The sequence below is a fragment of the Bufo bufo genome, chromosome 3, assembly GCF_905171765.1.
Source record: "Bufo bufo chromosome 3, aBufBuf1.1, whole genome shotgun sequence".
In the NCBI taxonomy this organism is placed as follows: Eukaryota; Metazoa; Chordata; class Amphibia; order Anura; family Bufonidae; genus Bufo; species Bufo bufo.
In genome coordinates, this window is record NC_053391.1 from 81360703 (window position 1) to 81379764 (window position 19062).

Here is a 19062-nt window from a genome sequence, read left to right on the forward strand (position 1 = left end):
CACCCTCTACGGGCAGAGCAGCAGAGCCAGCCACACAGTACAGCAACCATCTGAGCTAGACATCCCCCTCCGCCTGCTCCCCCTCATGTCATGCTGTGTCACTAAAACACTGAGAAGCTGCAGCTGCATCCCCCTCCTCTCCAGTTTTACATTAGATGATTTTTTCAGTGACTGAGGAGGTCTCTGAACATTTACAGGCAGGAAATTACAAGCTTCCGGAAAGTGACACACATGACACTTTTCTATAATAAGATATATTATAAAGTTTCATATTCACAGAGAAAATGATTATTGACAGGTGAGGCTCAATATGATGAGTGCAGAACGAAACAAAGCCACTTTAATTAGCTGTCAAATCCCCCCGCCACTCCAGCGACTATACTCCCCTGGACCATGGCGGTCTTTATTTACATGGCAGTAGGAATGTTCCGCACAGACATGTGACTGCTGCAGCCAATTACCTGCCACAGCAGTGTCATACTTGGTAGCATCATTGCTTCCATATAAACAGAAACTGGTCCACAAGAGCCTCGGCACTGGAGTACTGGGGGATTTAACAGCGGTGTAATGTTTTAATGTTTTTTCTTTGTTATTTTGTTACATTATTTGGTGCCATCTTTTTAGCTCTAGCACAATCCCTTTAAATCTGGCAAATGAATATGTAATCCACAGGGAAGTGCTGACGACGCCCGGCCTCTGGCAGTATGCAGTGTTACTGAATAATTTCCAGTGCAGTTTGGAGACCAGGAAACATCTATTGATGCACGGTTACCACCGGCTCACACATCAAACCTTTCCAGAAAAATTGGAGTGCTATATCAATAGGAATCCTGGAAAATTTCCTTCACAGCGCCATCAAACTGGGAAGATCAAAGAGTATTACATACTGAACGCCTCTTCTCTTCTCCCAGTATTAGCGTTAGATGTCAAGGATGGAGAGACAGTCCTGGATATGTGCGCTGCCCCCGGTGGCAAGTCTGTAGCACTGCTGCAGTGTTCATCGCCAGGTAACTTGCCGCGATTCTCATAAAATCTGAACTCGGTGCTTTATAAAAAGGTTCACTTTGAAATGGGCTCCAGATTTTCATTAGGTTTCAAGTTACCCAGAACATGTGGGTTGTGTCCCCAAATTTTTATAGTGCACAATCATATTGATGATTGTGCGCTATAAAATTGTGCCCAAGTGGCACGCGACTGCTTAGCCTGTGGTCACGTGCCTCTCTGCGGCTAGTGAATGGCTGCAGCAGTGCACCTGACCACGGACGAGACATCACAATTCCGATCCAAATGGGGCTGGAAGGAGAGTGGACGCTTAGCGCTGGTAAATGTCCTAGGTCAGGCATGCCCAACCTGCGGCCCTCCAGCTGTTGCAAAACTAGAACTCCCAGCATTCTCGGACAGCCTACAGCTATCAACCTACAGCAGGGCATTGTGGGAGTTGTAGTTTTACAACAGCTGGAGGGCCGCAGGTTGAGAATGCCTGTCCTAGGTGACTAGGTAAGTGTCCATTTTTTTTCTTAATTTTAACACTTTCCCAGCCCTAATTAAAGGGGTTTTTAAGTTATCCCCTATCCATAGGAGATAGCCGACCGCTGTATTTTGCTATCCTTGAATCCTTTATATTCTTCCTAACATACATTTGGTAGGTACAGAGAGAAGTGAGTCCAATATGGTCCAAAATTCCTCCTCCATGTGATGCAAATCTCATTGGCAGCTACAAGAAACACTTGGCGGAGGGGGATTTGCAGGGTATGAAGCTGCGGGGTTCACTTGCTGTTTCTCCCGGTTTTGGGGATGACTACTCGGGGTTCTAGATAAGAGATGACCCGTCCAACTGTTTGTGTGTTAATAGTTTAGTTACATTGTGCTTGTCTATAAGGCTTCACGCACACGACTGTATTTTTTTCCTGCCTCCGATCCACATTTTTTGCCGATTAGACGCGGAGCCGTAGATTTCAACTGGGCCGCTAAAAATGCAGACAGCGCACTGTGTGCTGTCCGCATCCTTATGTCCGCGTGTCCTGCAATAAAATAAAACATGTCCTGTTCTTGTCCATTTTGCGGACATGAATGAGCGGAAATTGCAGGATGCACACGGCGGGTATCCATATTTTGCAGATCCGCAGAATACATATGGTCGTGTGCATGAGGCCTAATTGTGACTTAGCAATCAATGCAGAAATCCATGTGAATTCAAAGGGCTCCCTAAAGGCTGTGTTACACTGGCCGATAATCGCTAACGAGTAGAGCTGCAGTAAACGATTATTTAAGTAATCGAGTATTCTATCGATTATTTTTTACGATTAATCAAGTAATCTAATAAGAAAAACCTTCTTAAAATAACATACCGTATATACTCGAGTATAAGACGAGTTTTTTGGCACATATTTTTGTGCTCAAAAAGCCCCCTCGTCTTATACTCGAGTCTAGGTCTGTATTATGGCAACTTACATTGCCATAATACAGACCATGACATGTTGGGGGCCGGAGAAGCTGTTACTTACCTTTACAGCTGCTCCGGTCAGCTCCCAGCACGTCCGCGCGGCACCTCTGTTAAGCTCCCAGTAGGAGCGATTTGGCCGGCCCGAAAATGCCGCGATTATATATGAAGGGGCCCCGCTCACATAACTGGCTTTGTGTGTAAAGTATTTTACTAGTGTGTGAAACAATCTCTCTCCTATTGATAACATGGCCGCCTCTGTACTCACTGTCACGATGAATGCACTGCAGCGACGGGCGGGCCGGTGCGTGACTGACGTCACTTAGTAACGCTCCTGCTTCCTGAAGTGGGAGGAGCGTTACTAAGTGACGTCAGTCACGCGCCGGCCAGCTCGCTCCCGCTCGCTGTAGTGCATTCATAGCAGGGGCGGGCTGGGCCGGGGGGCAGGGAGGCAATTGCCCCCCAGGCCGCCCTAAATAAACGGCCGCTGGGCCGCCCGTCTTAAAAAAAAAAAATTTTTTTTTTTTTTTTTTTTTTTTTTTTTTTCTTCAGGGCCGCACCGCCGATTATCACCACAGGCGGCGCGGCCCTGGATGTCATTGCGGCCGTGCTGTGTGTGTGCTGTGGGGCAGGGGAGGGAGAGGCGTGTCCCTCCCCTGTTCTTCTGATAGGCCGCAGGCACTAATGCCTGCAGCCTATCAGAGGCCGGCTCAGGCAGAGCGTGACGTCATTATCATCGCGACGCCTGAGCCCGGCAGCACACAGCAGGGACACAGGCCAGAAGAGGCTTGCATCGCTGCTGATGGAGGTAAGTATTAGTGTTTTTTTTTTCTTCTTTGCGGGGGGCTGGCACTATGGGGGGGGGGATCTGGCACTATAGGGGGGGCTGGCACTATGGGGGGGATCTGGCACTATGGGGGGGATCTGGCATTATAGGGGGGGATCTGGCATTATAGGGGGGATCTGGCACTATGGGGGGGGGGGATTTGGCACTATGGGGGGGATCTGGCACTTTGGGGGAGCTAGCACTATGGGGGGGGGGGGATCTGGCACTATAGGGGGGCTTGCACTATAGGGGGGGCTGGCACTATGGGGGGGGGGATCTGGCACTATGGGGGGGATCTGGCACTATGGGGAGGATCTGGCACTATGGGGGGGATCTGGCACTATAGGGGGGCTGGCACTATGGGGGGGGAGCTGGCACTATAGGGGGAGCTGGCACTATGGGGGGGAGCTGGCACTATGGGGGGGAGCTGGCACTATGGGGGGGAGCTGGCACTATGGGGGGGATCTGGCACTATGTGGGGGATCTGGCACTATAGGGGGGCTTGCACTATAGGGGGATCTGGCACTATGTGGGGGATCTGGCACTATAGGGGGGGATCTGGCACTATAGGGGGGGATCTGGCACTATGGGGGGGGGGATCTGGCACTATGTGGGGGATCTGGCACTATAGGGGGGCTTGCACTATAGGGGGATCTGGCACTATGTGGGGGATCTGGCACTATAGGGGGGCTTGCACTATAGGGGGATCTGGCACTATGGGGGGGGATCTGGCACTATGGGGGGGGCTTGCACTATAGGGGGAGCTGGCACTATGGGGGAGCTAGCACTATGGGGGGCTGGCACTATGGGGGAGCTAGCACTATGGGGGGGCTGGCACTATAAGGGGGCTGGCACTATGGGGGAACTGGCACTATAAGGGGGATGGCACTATGGGGGGGAGCTGGCACTATGGGGGAACTGGCACTATAAGGGGGATGGCACTATGGGGGGGAGCTGGCACTATGGGGGGGAGCTGGCACTATGGGGGGGATCTGGCACTATGGGGGGGGATCTGGCACTATGGGGGGGGGGATCTGGCACTATGGGGGGGGGGATCTGGCACTATAGGGGGATCTGGCACTATAGGGGGATCTGGCACTATAGGGGGGGATCTGGCACTATGGGGGGGGGATCTGGCACTATGTGGGGGATCTGGCACTATAGGGGGGCTTGCACTATAGGGGGATCTGGCACTATGGGGGGGGATCTGGCACTATGGGGGGGGCTTGCACTATAGGGGGAGCTGGCACTATAGGGGGGCTGGCACTATGGGGGAGCTAGCACTATGGGGGGGCTGGCACTATGGGGGAGCTAGCACTATGGGGGGGCTGGCACTATGGGGGAGCTGGCACTATAAGGGGGCTGGCACTATGGGGGAACTGGCACTATAAGGGGGATGGCACTATGGGGGGGGAGCTGGCACTATGGGGGGGGAGCTGGCACTATGGGGGGGGGAGAGCTGGCACTATTGGAGGAGCTGGCACTATGGGGGCATTTCTTGCTGGCACATTATGGGGGGCCCCATGGGGGAGAGGAGCACTATGGGGGTATCTAGGGGCTCTAAAGGGGCTTTTTTTTATTTTATTATTGGCACATTCTGGGGGGCACTATAGGGGAGAGCGGCACTATGGGGCATTATTTGGGGGCACTATTGGGGCATATGGTGGCACTAAGAAGGGGAATTTTTTTACTGGCACATTGTGGGGGAGAGGAGCACTATAGGGGCATCTGCTGGGGGCACTAAGGGGCATTTTTTTACTGGCATATTATGGGGGACACTATGGGGAAGGGGGAGAGGAGCAGTATGAGTGCATTTACTGGGGCACTATATAGGGGTATTTTATACTGGCATACATTATGGGGACATTAGCTCAACTGCAGGCACTAAGCGGGGGTATTTCATGTACTGTCATATTATAGGGAAAATTAGTACTACTAGGAGGTATTATGGGGAGCTTTACTACTACTGGGGGGCTATGAGGAACATGATTACTAGGGCACTATAGGGGCATTATTACTACTAAGTGTGCTCTGGCAGAGAATTATTTCTATTGGTGGGATTTTGGGGGGCACTGTTACTTTGGGGGCACCCTGGCATAGTATCAGCTTAGCACAATTATTTTTGGGGGACATTATCTTTATACTATTAGTGTCTGAGCGCAGTTATTTTTTAGAGCACTGTATGCCAATAATTGTTTAAGGGGGCACTATCTGTGTGGTAGTAGTATTCCCAGGGGTACTGTTTCTGCAGTATAGTATTGGGGGTGGCAGGAAACTAATGTCTGTTTGTTAATCTCTGCAGAGACGGGAGATGGCAGAAAAATCATCATGGCGGTCTGGTCTGAATGGAGAAGATGAGGAAAGAGAACGTCTACAACAAAGGTGACATCACTGGATGTAAGAGGTAGGGGGCCCTATGTAGGAGAGGAGATGCTCTGGCTCCTCCCCCTGCCATTTGCAGAAGGAGGATTCAGAGCTGGGTGAGGACGACGAAAGGGGGCAGCTGGCCACGGGCGGGTGGCAGATGTTGGGGGGAACCACAGGCCTTGAGCAGGATCTGGGAGGGAGGAGAGCGGAGGAGCTTCCTGGCTGTAGCTTGTTGTATAAGCAGGCAGTGCAGCCAGGACAGACCCTCCCCTCTCCGTATGATGTGTAGACAGGCCGCAACTATAGAATGTCAGCTGTACAGTGTGTGTTGGGAGTGGCCTATTATATGTAGGAGGGGCTTCTAATAATGGGCGGGGCTAAAAATGGGCCACTTGACTGGATTTGCCCCCCAGGACTAAGGCTGCCAGCCCTCCCCTGATTCATAGTGACAGTGAGTACAGAGGCGGCCATGTTATCAATAGGAGAGAGATTGTTTTACACACTAGTAAAATACTTTACACACAAAGCCAGTTATGTGCGCAGTTTAGGACACATGAGGGGACACATAGGGCCATGAGGGGGACCAGCATAAGATGCTATATGTACCCTAGTCTTATACTCGAGTCAATAATTTTTCCCATTTTTTGGGGGGTAAAATTAGGGGCCTCGGCTTATATTCGGGTCGGCTTATACTCGAGTATATACGGTATTGCTTTATAAAAATGTCCCCCTTTCCCTCCTATGCCATCCACCATGTCCCTCAGTGCCATCAGATCAGCCCCTCCATGCCATGTCTCCCAGTGCCCCCATGATGGCACTGCCATCAGCCCCTCCATTCCATCCAGATTGCCATGATGTCCCCCTTCCCCAGTGCCTCCTATGCCATCCACCATGTCCCCCAGTGCCATCAGATCAGCAGCAGCCCCTCCATGCCATGTCCCCCAGTGCCCCCATGGTGGCACTGCCATCAGTCCCTCCATCCAGATTGCCATGATGTCCCCCTTCCACAGTGCCTCCATGCCATCCACCATGTCCCCCACTCGCCCAGATCAGCCCCACCATGTGCCAAATCACAGGTGCCCCCATTAACCCCTCTCCCCCCCCCAATAACTTTATACATTTCCCCCATTATACGTGCCTCCATTTCCCCCAGCCCATGCCAAATCACAGGTGCCCCCATTTCCCCATGCCAAATCACAGGTGCCACAATTTCCCCCGCCCCGCCGCTGCCTCTGATAACTTTATACTTACCTTTCAGTGCGGCATGCGCTGGCACATGGAGTCCGCAGGAGACCCATCTTCATCCCAGCCTGCGCTGGGGACCTGACGTCACACACATTTGTACTGGTGTGATCACCTCTGTCCCTGATGGGGGGGACTCCTCTCCTGAGTTTTCAGCAGTGTGCAGGTAGCTATAAAAGTCAGGTAAAGTCTTTTCATTTCTCTAAAAGCCTTCTTAAGGATTCAGGATAAGATATGACCAGGCATTGTCTGCTAGGATGGAGAATGTTTTGCTGCTTTTTCCTTCTGATCAGTTCAGATTCTCCAGCCGCTTGTTTCCACGTCTTTAGCACGCTCGTCCATACCAGGATTTATGAGCTGTATCACATTCCTATTACGTATCTGATATCATCAGTTATCCTTATCCAGTATTTATGGAGCGTTAACTATACAAGCATAAACATTAAGCCACTGGTAAGCTTGTGGAAACCAGGGATCGGGTTTATTATTATTATTATTATTTTTTTTTTGTAGTACAGACGCAGCAGAGTTAACACGATCTAATGCATGTGGTGGCTTCCAAGTGGGAGGTAAGGATGGGCCATGTCAGATTCAATTGGCGGATCCTTTTTTTAGCACTGAGGTACGCTATACCAGCGGTATATGGCAGGGGTTTTCTCCCCTCTCCCCAGTCACTACATATAGATGTATGGGGTGGGAGGATCAAGAGGGATAGCTGTCGGCCAAACAAGTGGTCGGCCGTCAGCTATTTAATGTGTATGACCAGCTTTAGAGGGTTCTACAGCTTTTTCTTACTGATGATCTATCCTTTGGATAGGTCATCAGAATCTGATCGGTGTAGGTCTGATATTAGGGACCCCCGTCAATTAGCTGTTTGAAAAGGCAGAGGCCCTCGCAGTAGCACCGGGACCTTCTCTTTGCTTCCTGCAGGCCAGTGACGTCATTACTATTTCACTGGCCTGGGCACGGTTCAGTCCTATTAAAGTGAATGGGGCTGAGCCGTGCCCAGGCCAGTGAAATAGTAATGACGTCACTGGCCCGCAGGAAGCAAAGAGAAGGCCCCGGTGCTACTGCGAGCGCCGCTGCCTTCTCAAACAGCTGACCAATGGAGGTCCCGGATCTCAGACCCCTGCTGTCAAGATGCTGATGACCTATCCAAAGGATAGATCATTAGTTAAAAAAAAGTTAAAGAACCCCTTTAAAGAGGTTGTCCACTTTTTACTATTGATGACCTATTCTCAGGATAGGTCATCAATATCAGATGGTCAGAAGTCCAACTCCCGTCACCCCCGCCGATCAGCTGTTGGAAGAGAAGGTAGCACTCATACGGGCGCTGCCTTCTTTGCTCTGTTTACCTGCTCGCCGCAGTGATTGCAGTGTAATTACAAGTATGACATCCCCATTCACTTCTTTGGGATGGCTCGGTGGTATTTACTTGAACAGATAGAGCTGTCCCATAGAAGTGAATGGAGACGCCATACTTGTAATTACACCTGCTCACCACTGCAATTGCTGCGGCAAGCAGAGCAAAGAAGGTAGCTGATCGGCGGGGTTGCCGGGAGTGAGACCCCCACTGATGTGATATTGATGACCTATCCCGAGTATAGGTCATCAATCTCTAAGCTCTGCACAACGGACAACCCCTTTAAATGTTTTTTTTTTTACATTTTGTTCCATTTTTTTGTGCCTGTACTGTCATGCTGTTTTAAAGGGAACCTGTTATCTGGATTTTGGGTATAGAGCTGAGGACATGGGCTGCTAGATGGCCGCTAGCACATCCGCAATACCCAGTTCCCATAGCTCTGTGTGCTTTTATTGTGTAAAAAAAACTATTTGATACATATGCAAATTAACCTGAGATGAGTCCTGTATGTGAGATGAGTCAGGGACAGGACTCATCTCAGGTTAATTCGCATATGTATCAAAACAGTTTTTAATAAAAGCACACAGAGCTATGGGGACTGGGTATTGCGGATGTGCTAGCGGCCATCTAGCAGCCCATGGCCTCAGCTCTATACCCAAAATCCCGGTGACAGGTTCCCTTTAAGTCCAAAATTCTGTATTGATTGATTTCTTACATGTCTTTATGGCAGTTGGAACTTTTTCTGTAGAACTTCAAATGCCTTGAATAGAAATGGATTTTAAAGGTAATGACCACTAGAGGGAGCATATGAGCTAACTGTGTATCTTGCATAGTAACAGTTTGTAAGGCTGAAAAAAGACATCCGACCATCCGGGTCAGCCTGTTATCCTGCAAAGTTGATACAGAGGATGGAAAAAAATAAAAAACTCATGAGGTAGAAGCCAATTTTCTTCATTTTATGGGAAAAAATCCTTCTGATCACAGTTCTATTTATATCAATATGCAGTTAGCTTCAAAGTACCCTATAGTCGTGGCTTCAGGTAAACAGCTTGTTAAAACATTCCTACTCTTTAAGATAGCCTTTCAGAATACGCTGTCATGTGTTTTATACATGAGTAATCTGACTATTATATGACTTTTATGGCATTTTTAGCAGTTATATCTCTAATTTTCAGCTCTCTCTGAGCTGGAGGGTGGATGTCTCCATGTCTGATGTCTCCCCATAGACTACACATGGAGACTGCAGATTCTGCTTCCCAACTTTTTCCTTCTCACTCAGAATTCCCATATAGGACATTATAGAGAAGTACTGAGCAGTAGTGATGCGAATAAAGCACTCAGGATGAGATAACTCATAGCAATGTTCACAAAATGGACCTGAAAAATCTGTGGCAGATCAGAAGAGAAATCTTGCCATACTCACGCCAGATGTTCCTCCTACTCATCAATGTATTTTACTTCTTCAACTACTTCAATGGGGAAAGCAGCCTTAAAGACAGTTGACTGAAATAACCTGCCACTTCTATAGTATTTTTGAAAGCCGCTGTATAAAAATACACACCCTGTACACTAAGGTTTGTATTTCCCTTTGTATTCAATGGGATACTATTTGGTAGTCACAAATACATCAAAACACTGACAGCGAGTGGATTACCTTAAAGCATTGTAGCTCATGAGGCTCTTAAACTCGTGTTCATATAATCTGTAGTAAATGCAGTAGGGCATTTCCAGATATTGATTCACTTCTTAATTAAATCCTTCTGCGTTTTGCATTTTTTCAAATGTGCATTACACAGCATAAAACACCCATTTTATACACCCGAATACACAGCTTTTTTTTCGCCATTTGAATATACCCATACTGTTATCTGCACCAGCCTCCTTGTCTGTGTCAGTCTGTATTTATTGCCCTGCGGCTCACTCCTCATCCCCCTCTCCATACACTTCTATTGGATTGTGTAATCTGGTCATTCAGTGAGCTGACGGCTTGTCTTGTTTTGTCAAGATGGATTTATCACAGAATTCCGAAAGAATGTTAGTTTAGTAAAGGACGAAGAAAAAAAAAAAAAACAGCTGATGACCCTAGAACAAGAGATTTTTCTCTGATGAGATATATTACAAAGTTTCCTATATTCATCTGTACTATTGATTTATACAAAGCTGTGTGAAAATTAAGTGGCCGTTTAAGTTTTAAATATTTGGATTTTGTTATATCTGACAAACAAAGCTCTGAATGCTTTGAAAACTATTAATCCCTTGAAGACGTGCGTAAACATAATGTCTCATAATTTCATAATGACCAGCCTAAGATATTGGCTGTACCTCTCCCCTGCAGCTCCGATTGTAGTAGGGGGCTGCAGGTGGGCTCCGCTGGGGATGATTGGACAGGAAACCTGGCCAGTGCAGGAAGGATTGCTTAAAAGCATACCGCTCATCCGTGGATTATTCATTTTATCCTTTATGTACCCTGTAATTTTACCGCCTTATTGCACTGATATACTCCGCACATCTAACATATTCCCTTTTTACCATCCATTACACATTCATGTCTGAAAAACACTTGTGGAGTCAGAATGCTCACTGCACCCCTTGAAAAAGTCTTTGAGGGGTGTAGTTTCCAAAATGGAGTCACTTCTTGAAGGTTTCTACTGTAGGGGTACCGCATGGTCTCTTCAAGTGTGACATGGCACCTGAAAACCATTCCAGTGAACCAGCCTTCGAAAAAGCCAATTGGTACTCCTTCCCTTCTGAGTCTTTAGTTTAGGAGCACATATGGGGTGTTTCCATATTCGGGGGAAAATGAGCAAGATATTGTAGGGTGTATTTACTCCTGTTAGCCCTTGTGAAAAATTTGGGGCTTAAACACCATTTTATTGTAAATTAAAAAAAATTAGATTTTTTCATTTCACATGTCGTAGTTTTATTCCGTCCGCCTCTCGGCATGTTTATAGTGAATGGGGCTGGAGCGGCACGGTGCACTAGCGGTAGCGCGGATCCGGCAGGCTGTTCCCCGGCCGGACCCTGCTACCGCAAGTGTAACCTAAAAAGGGACGCATGACATGTATGCCAATTTTTTTGACGCAAATTGAGCCCTGATGGATCATTTAGCTCGGTACATCTCTCCCATTATCTTTCAACGTAGCGCTCCGTCTGATCTGCCGCGATGGCCCCAGACCGACGCTTTCGGTTGTGACCTGATTAGATTAGTTGTTGGGGCGAGCAGATCTGGGTTGACACATGCTCGGAATAACACTTTATTCTAACTCATCTCTTATGTTCTGTGCCTTTCTGCAATCATGGTCATTTGTGTATTACGGATGGAGTTCATTATACGCTTTTAATGCTCGAACCCTACAATTTTTCCGCCATTTCCGTAATTTATCTTTCACGGCGGTGAAGATGACCCTTCTCCACCTGCTGTCTGCACGCTGCGGTTCTATGGACATATTGCAATCTCAGAAATGACATTTTGGAGAGAGCGATAGTGGAGTCAGACGGGCGCAGGGGAGACAATAGTCCTTATCTAGCTGCCAAGATCAACTCACTTGTCAGAATCTTTGCTCTGCAGCGGCACGGCCTGCTGATAACGGCATCTGAAGAGCATCTCTCCAGCAGTGATTAATGTTACACAGTGTCAGGCAGGAACTGCTTAGTAGGACGTTATGGGGAAATGAGCTGAAAGAGACATGACCACTTTCAGCAACCGCATCAGCAATTTCCATATTTTTGCTCTGTAATTATGTACCAGTAAGTTCCTAAGCATTTTACCTTGAGCTAATTGTTTTAGGTTGTCTTCAAGGTGCATTGATAGGTCTCCCGCTGGCTCCAAAGATCTTTGTAATTCTAGAAAAAAAAACTTCACCGTCATCACAACTGTATTAGAAACATTGCTTCAGCGGATTATTAATATTAATTGCTGATAAGTGACCTGACATTGAAGTGTTCTTAAAGAGGTCCTCCAACCCAAATTTTTTATTTATTTTTTTGAAAATTTGATCAGCTTGGTCAATCGGCTCAAAACTATGGGCAGTGGAGGGACAGGAGATGTGATCAGATTTTTGTAGGAAAAAAAAATAAAAAATTGTAAAATCCCTTTCATTTGGCATCAAGGGGACCTGATGGGTGACGAATTACCGGGCACTGATATAAATGGGTAGAGAGCCTTCAGGTTCAAAATAAAGTGACACTAAGGGGCACGTTTATTAAGACCGGCGTTTTAGACACCGTTCTTAATAAAGTTAATTACTGCCTGAAGAACGTATTTAAAAGAAAATAATAAATTGTTTATTAATCTCAGGTTAAAACGGGAAAATCTGTATATCACTTTGCGTGACTATCAGGCTCCAGACTCCGGTGATGTGGTATAGGAGTTAAATATATCCTCCACACAACCAGAAGTCTGGACTAAATCCCTGTACCAGCTAGCACGTTGGTGCCAATAGTTACTGGAGAGGGAGTCAGGACACGGTTTTAGTATTTAAACTAGGCCCAGGTGTATGGTTGAAGCAGTCCTATCTAGCGTGAGTTATAGAGCCGCTATGAGTGAAAAATAAGCTGGGTGCCAAAACAGACCAGCATAAAGCATCCACCCAGTGTAGTGTAAATTGTGGACGCTCACTCAGCCGCCTATAACTACCCCACCAATCGTGCAATAAAGCACTGGGTCTAGATCTCAGACCGCATTCACACAAGCAAGTCAGCTGTAGTGCTGCTTGACATTAAATCAACACCCTGCCTGAGGAACCGTGTCCTAGTTCAAGATCAACGGCTCAACGCGTTTCAATGTGGGATATTAAGCCACATATCATCAGGAGCGATAATTTCCAATTAGAGGTAGCCTGTAGGGCAAAAGTACATAGCCTCACACTGTTGCGTGTTAAGGCTCCGGCGCTGTAGTGGCCATACGCGGCCGCTCGAACGCCGGGATGATATCAGGTAAGCTCCGCCTATGAGAGGGGGGGGGGTGTGCTGGTCCTGGGCGAATAGTCGGCCGGCGCGTCATGGCACACACGCCTCCTGCTCCGCCCAGAACCCACGTCATGGCACACACCTCCCTGCCAGCGCAAGCAAGCGCTCATGTATGGGAGGAATCGAAAAATGCGGCTTACATCATGTCACATAAACGCCTCGCTCCGCTGTCAGTATAATCGGCGATCCCAGCAGGTAACAGAATAATATTATATGCGCACAGTATCCATCATAAAACTATATTTGCGGAAGAAACACAGCTCCAAATTAGACCGCATATCTCCATAATATTGCAGGTCAAACAAAATCCCTATGCATTGTAGCTATACCAGACAAAATGGTCAAAATGGGATAGAGGAAAGACAAGCAAAGGAGAATGTCAGTGTATATTCAGTATATGTATGGGCAACAAAGTCCGTGCACATATCCAAAGATATGGACTATATCTGGTCTAAATGAAGCAAGCGTATGAGATCGCCTCATTTAGACCTTTAGGCTGGATGGTTTGTAGCTTAAAGATCCACATAGCTTCTTTGCGGAGTAGTGGTGTATCCACGTCTCCGCCGCGTGTGGATCTATTTTGTAATGCAATCCCTTGAACCCGCAGCACATCTGGGTTGCCATCATGTTTCTCACGCACATGACGAGAAACCGTAGTGTCCCGTAAGTTGCGGATATCTGATAAATGTTCGCCAAATCTCCTCCTGAGTTCGCGTTTGGTCTTGCCAACGTACTGTAGGCCACATTTACAAGTAATCAAATAGACCAAACCCACCGAGGTACATCTAATAAAGGACCGGATATTATATTTTTCTCCTGTAGAGAAACTGGTGAAAAAAGCTCCCTTATTGATGTACTTACAGATGATGCAAGACCCACAGGGGAAATTGCCTTTTGCTGTGTTTTTCAACCAAGTTTCAGGCATAGGGCGAGTATATAGACTGTGTACCAATCGATCATGTAGATTGGACCCACGTCTATATGTAACCGATGGACGGTCGGGTATAGATGATCCAATGTCTGGATCCGACTGAAGGATGGGCCAATGATTCTCCAGGATTTCACGGACTTGGCGGTGGGCCTTGTCAAAATTACCCAGGATACGTGGGGTAGAATCTGTGTTAGTCCTGACTTTAGGGACCAATAATTCGCCCCGATTCGCACTCATGGCATGATGGTATGCCTTCTTCAAAGTATGTGCTGGGTACCCTCTATTTTTGAACCTGCATTTTAGATCTGATGCTGCGGCCTTAAATTCTCCAAGTTCAGAACAATTCCTCCTGGCCCTGAGATACTGTCCCTTAGGGATACCACTTCTCAAGGCCAGGGGGTGTCCACTCTCCCAATGTAGGAGACTGTTTGTTGAAGTTTGTTTTCTGAAGAGTTTGGTGTTAATTCTCCTGTCCCTACCTATGGAAATGGTCAGGTCAAGAAACGTTATCTGGCTCTCTTGCATTTCAGATGTAAAAAAGAGGCCGACCGTATTGGTGTTAAGGGTCTCCACAAATTCCAGAAATCCAGTTTTGGTACCATTCCACAATATCAGTAAATCATCCAGATATCTAATCCATAACTGGATACAGGATGTGTATTGTTCCATCGTGTCCGTAAATACCATTTCTCTCTCCCACCAGCCCAGGAAGAGGTTTGCGAATGTTGGGGCACAGGGACTGCCCATCGCAACCCCCCTGAGCTGGTGGTAAACCGTTCTTAATAAAGCCCTAAACTGGCGGTGGATCCGCTGAGGTTATGAAGAGGCGCCAGCCTCTCTCTAACTTTGGCGCATCCAGCACCAATTCTAAATGTAAGACAGCTTCCTAGCTGTCTTACATGTAGGGCTCATGCACACGAATGTATTTTGTTTCCATGTCCGTTCTATTATTTTTTTGGCCCGTAGGTGGAACCATTCACTTCAATGGGGCCGCAAAAAAACTGAAAGGGCTCAGTGTGCATTCCGTTTCCATTCCTGTTCTATTAGGGGCCAGCTGTTCCGTTCCGAAAAATACAGAATGCACATGGACGTCATCCGTATTTTATGCAGATCTGTGTTTTGCGGACTGCAAAATACATACGGTTGTGTGAATAAAACAGGCGTAGAAAATGATTAGACCTGGCGTGAGCGGGGAGAAGTCGCAGATACCCCCTGAGGAAGCAACGCGAAACACGTGTTGGGGTATCCGTGTGTGTCATATTTGGGTCTGTATTATGTCTATTTATTGGTTCGACCTAGTTATTTTTTTTATGTATGTAACCTGTATTTTGGGGGTCATTTATTAAGACTGGTGTTTTAGACGCCGGTCATAATAAATCCCCTGCTCTGGCAGTGGATCATGGAAGTTATGTAGAGGTGCATCCAGAGCCGCTTCTAAATGTAAGACAGCTTCCTATGTATCTTACATTTAGACCATTTTCTCTTCCTAAACCAGGCGTAAAAAATTATGAATGAGACGGCCCATCCCCACCCACGCCACTCCCCCACTTTTTTAGACCTGGCATGAGCAGGGAAAAGTTGCAGATTGCGGCGCAACTAAGGCCCCTTTCACACGGGCGAGTATTCCGCGCGGGTGCAATGCGTGAGGTGAACGCATTGCACCCGCACTGAATCTGGACCCATTCATTTCTATGGGGCTGTGCACATGAGCGGTGATTTTCACGCATCACTTGTGCGTTGCGTGAAAATCGCAGCATGCTCCTCTTTGTGCGTTTTTCACGTAATGCAGGCCCCATAGAAATGAATGGGGTTGCGTGAAAATCGCAAGCATCCGCAAGCAAGTGCGGATGCAGTGCGATTTTCACGCACGGTTGCTAGGTGACGATCGGGATGGGGAACCGATCATTATTATTTCCCCTTATAACATGGTTATAAGGTAAAATAATAGCATTCTGAATACAGAATGCATAGTACAATAGCGCTGGAGGGGTTAAAAAAAATAAAATAAAAATTTAACTCACCTAATCCACTTGTTCGCGCAGCCGGCATCTCTTCTGTCTTCATCTGTGAGCAATAGGACCTTTAAGGACGTCACTACGTCACTATGGTGATGGATCATGTGATGGACCATGTGATGAGCGCAGTGACGTCATCAAAGGTCCTATTGCTCACAGATGAAGACAGAAGAGATGCCGGCTGCGCGAACAAGTTGTACTATGTATTCAGAATGCTATTTTTTTCCCTTATAACCATGTTATAAGAGGAAATAATACAATCTACACTACAACTAACCCAAACCTGAACTTCTGTGAAGAAGTTCGGGTCTGGGTACCACAGTCGGTTTTTTATCACGCGCGTGCAAAACACATTGCACCCGCGCGATAAAAACTGAACATCAGAACGCAATTGCAGTCAAAACTGACTGCAATTGCGTACCTACTCGCGCGGGTTTGCCGCAATGCACCGGGATGCATCCGGACCTAATCCAGACACGCTCATCTGCAAGGGGCCTAACCCTTTATTAAAGTGGTGCTCTGAATGTCTGTTGTAACCTCAATGCATTACACAAACTCTCTGCAGCTACGGTTGCATGGGGAGTTTTACCTAGGACAGCACAGCTTGATCAAAGTCTCATGACGGACATATGACACGTTGGGGGTCATTTACTGTGCCCCTGTACATCAGAAATGTGGGCGCAAATGGCATTCTACACCCTCACCATTTTCTGTAAAGGGTGGCAAGGGAATGGTGTAAACGGGGCCACTTAATTTTTGATGAGGTGTAGCCTCCAGTGGAGCAGGGAAAGTCAAAGACTAGTGTTCAGCAAATCGATTCAGGGAAAATTCGATTTGCCACAAAGCCTAATTTTCTTGTGCTTCTTGGTAGCGAATCGATTTTCCCTGAATGGGGAAATACTTAGCTCATCCATTTGATCGCCACAAGGAGATCTCGCACAAAATCCCGTGCACGGTGAGGTAGGAAATTATCACAGGCAGCACGAGATTTTGTGCTAGTCTTCAATAAAGATGGCACAGATTGCTGTCCGCATCTTTTGCGGCCCCATTGAAGTGAATGGGTCCGCACCCGAGCTGTAAAAAATGCGGCTCGGATGCGGACCACAACAACGGCCGTGTACATGAGGCCTTAGTCACATGCATCATTAACCCGTAGAGGACCTGCGCCGTACATGTACGGCGTAGATGTTCGTGACTTGAGGACCAGCGCTGTACATGTACAGCACTGTGATCGGGCGGATGCAGGAGATGCGCCCGCCCGATCCGCGGCAGGGGTCCAGCAGTCACTGATAGCCGGACCCCTGCTTCATGCACCAGCATCGGTGAAATCACCAATGCCGGTGCATTAACCTTTGATGTGCCACGGTCAGCACTGACCGCGACACGTGCAATGTCCGTGCGATGATCGGAGATCCATCGGGTCCCCATGCTGCTGTGATGGGGACCTGTGGCTGCCTTCTGGGAGAGCCTGTGAGATCGAGCCCCCTGGATCTTACAGGCAAACAGGCTGTAAGTGTATTACAGTCTGTAATACACTTACAGCCAATGCATGACAATACAGAAGTATTGTGATGCTTTGTAAAGGGGATCAGACCCCCAAAAGTTGAAGTCCCAGAGTGGGACAAAAATTTAAGTGTAAAAAAATGTTAAAAAAAAAATAAAGTTTTACAAAAAATATTAAAGTTTCAAGTAAAAAAAAAAAAATAAATAAAAAGCGTTCTTTTCCCAAAATAAAGTTGAAAAAAAGAAAAGTAAACAAATTAGGTATCGCCGCGTTCATATTGACCGGCTCTATAAAAATATCACATGACCTAACCCCTCAAATGAACACCGTCAAAAAAATAAAATAAAAACTGTGCTAAAAAAAAATTTTTTTTGTCACCTTACATCACTTAAAGTGCAACACCAAGCGATCATAAAGGCATATGCCCCTCAAAATAGTATCAATCTAACCTTCACCTCATCCCGCAAAAAATGATACCCTAACTAAGACAATCGCCCAAAAGATAAAAAAAAACTATGGCTCTCAGAATATGGAGACACTAAAACATGATTTATTTTTTTTGTTTCAAAAATGATATCATTGTGTAAAACTTACATAAATAAAAAAGTAGACATATTAGGTATCGCCGCGTCCGTAAGAACCTGCTCTATAAAAATATTCCATGTTATAACCCCTCAGGTGAACACCGTAAAAACAGTGTCAAAACAGCCGATTTTTGTCACCTTACACACACAAAAGGTGTAATAGCAAGCTATCAAAAAGTAATATACACCCTAAAATAGTACCAATAAAACAGTCATCTCATCACAAAAAAAAATGAGCCCATACACAAGACAGTTGCCCCAAAAAAAAAAAAACAACGGCTTTCAGAATATGGAGACACTAAAAAATTTTTTTTTTTCAAAAATGCTTTATTATGTAAAACTACAACAAACAACCAAAAAAATGGTCATATTTGATATTGTCGCGTCCGTAACAACCTGCTCTATAAAAATACCACATGATCTAACCTGTCAGATAAATGTTGTAAATAACAAAAAATAAAAACAGTGCCAAAACAGCTATTTTTTGTTACTTTGCCTCTCAAAAAGTGTAATATAGAGCAACCAAAAATCATATGTACCCTAAAATACTACCAACAAAACTGACACCTTATCTCGTAGTTTCTAAAATGGGGTCACTTTTTTGGAGTTTCTACTCTAGGGGTGCATCAGGGGGTCTTCAAATGGGACATGGGGTAAAAAAAAAACAGTCCAGCAAATCTGCCTCCCAAAAACCATATGGCATTCCTTTCCTTCTGCACCCTGCCGTGTGCCCGTACAGCAGTTTACGACCACATGTGGGGTATTTCTGTAAACTACAGAATCAGGGCTATAAATATTGAGTTTTGTTTGGCTGTTAACCCT

The 19062-nt window shown here is 46.6% G+C and overlaps 1 protein-coding gene across 2 annotated transcripts in view; it reads left to right on the forward strand.

The window, feature by feature from the left end:
• The window catches only part of NSUN3 (NOP2/Sun RNA methyltransferase 3), a 70602-nt gene that overhangs the window by 18882 nt on the left and 32658 nt on the right, over window positions 1-19062 (forward strand). For both annotated transcript variants that reach the window (XM_040423271.1, XM_040423270.1), the window contains one exon: window positions 673-1007. In XM_040423271.1, the coding sequence (XP_040279205.1) occupies window positions 673-1007 (335 nt within the window). The remainder of the gene's footprint in view (window positions 1-672; window positions 1008-19062) is intronic.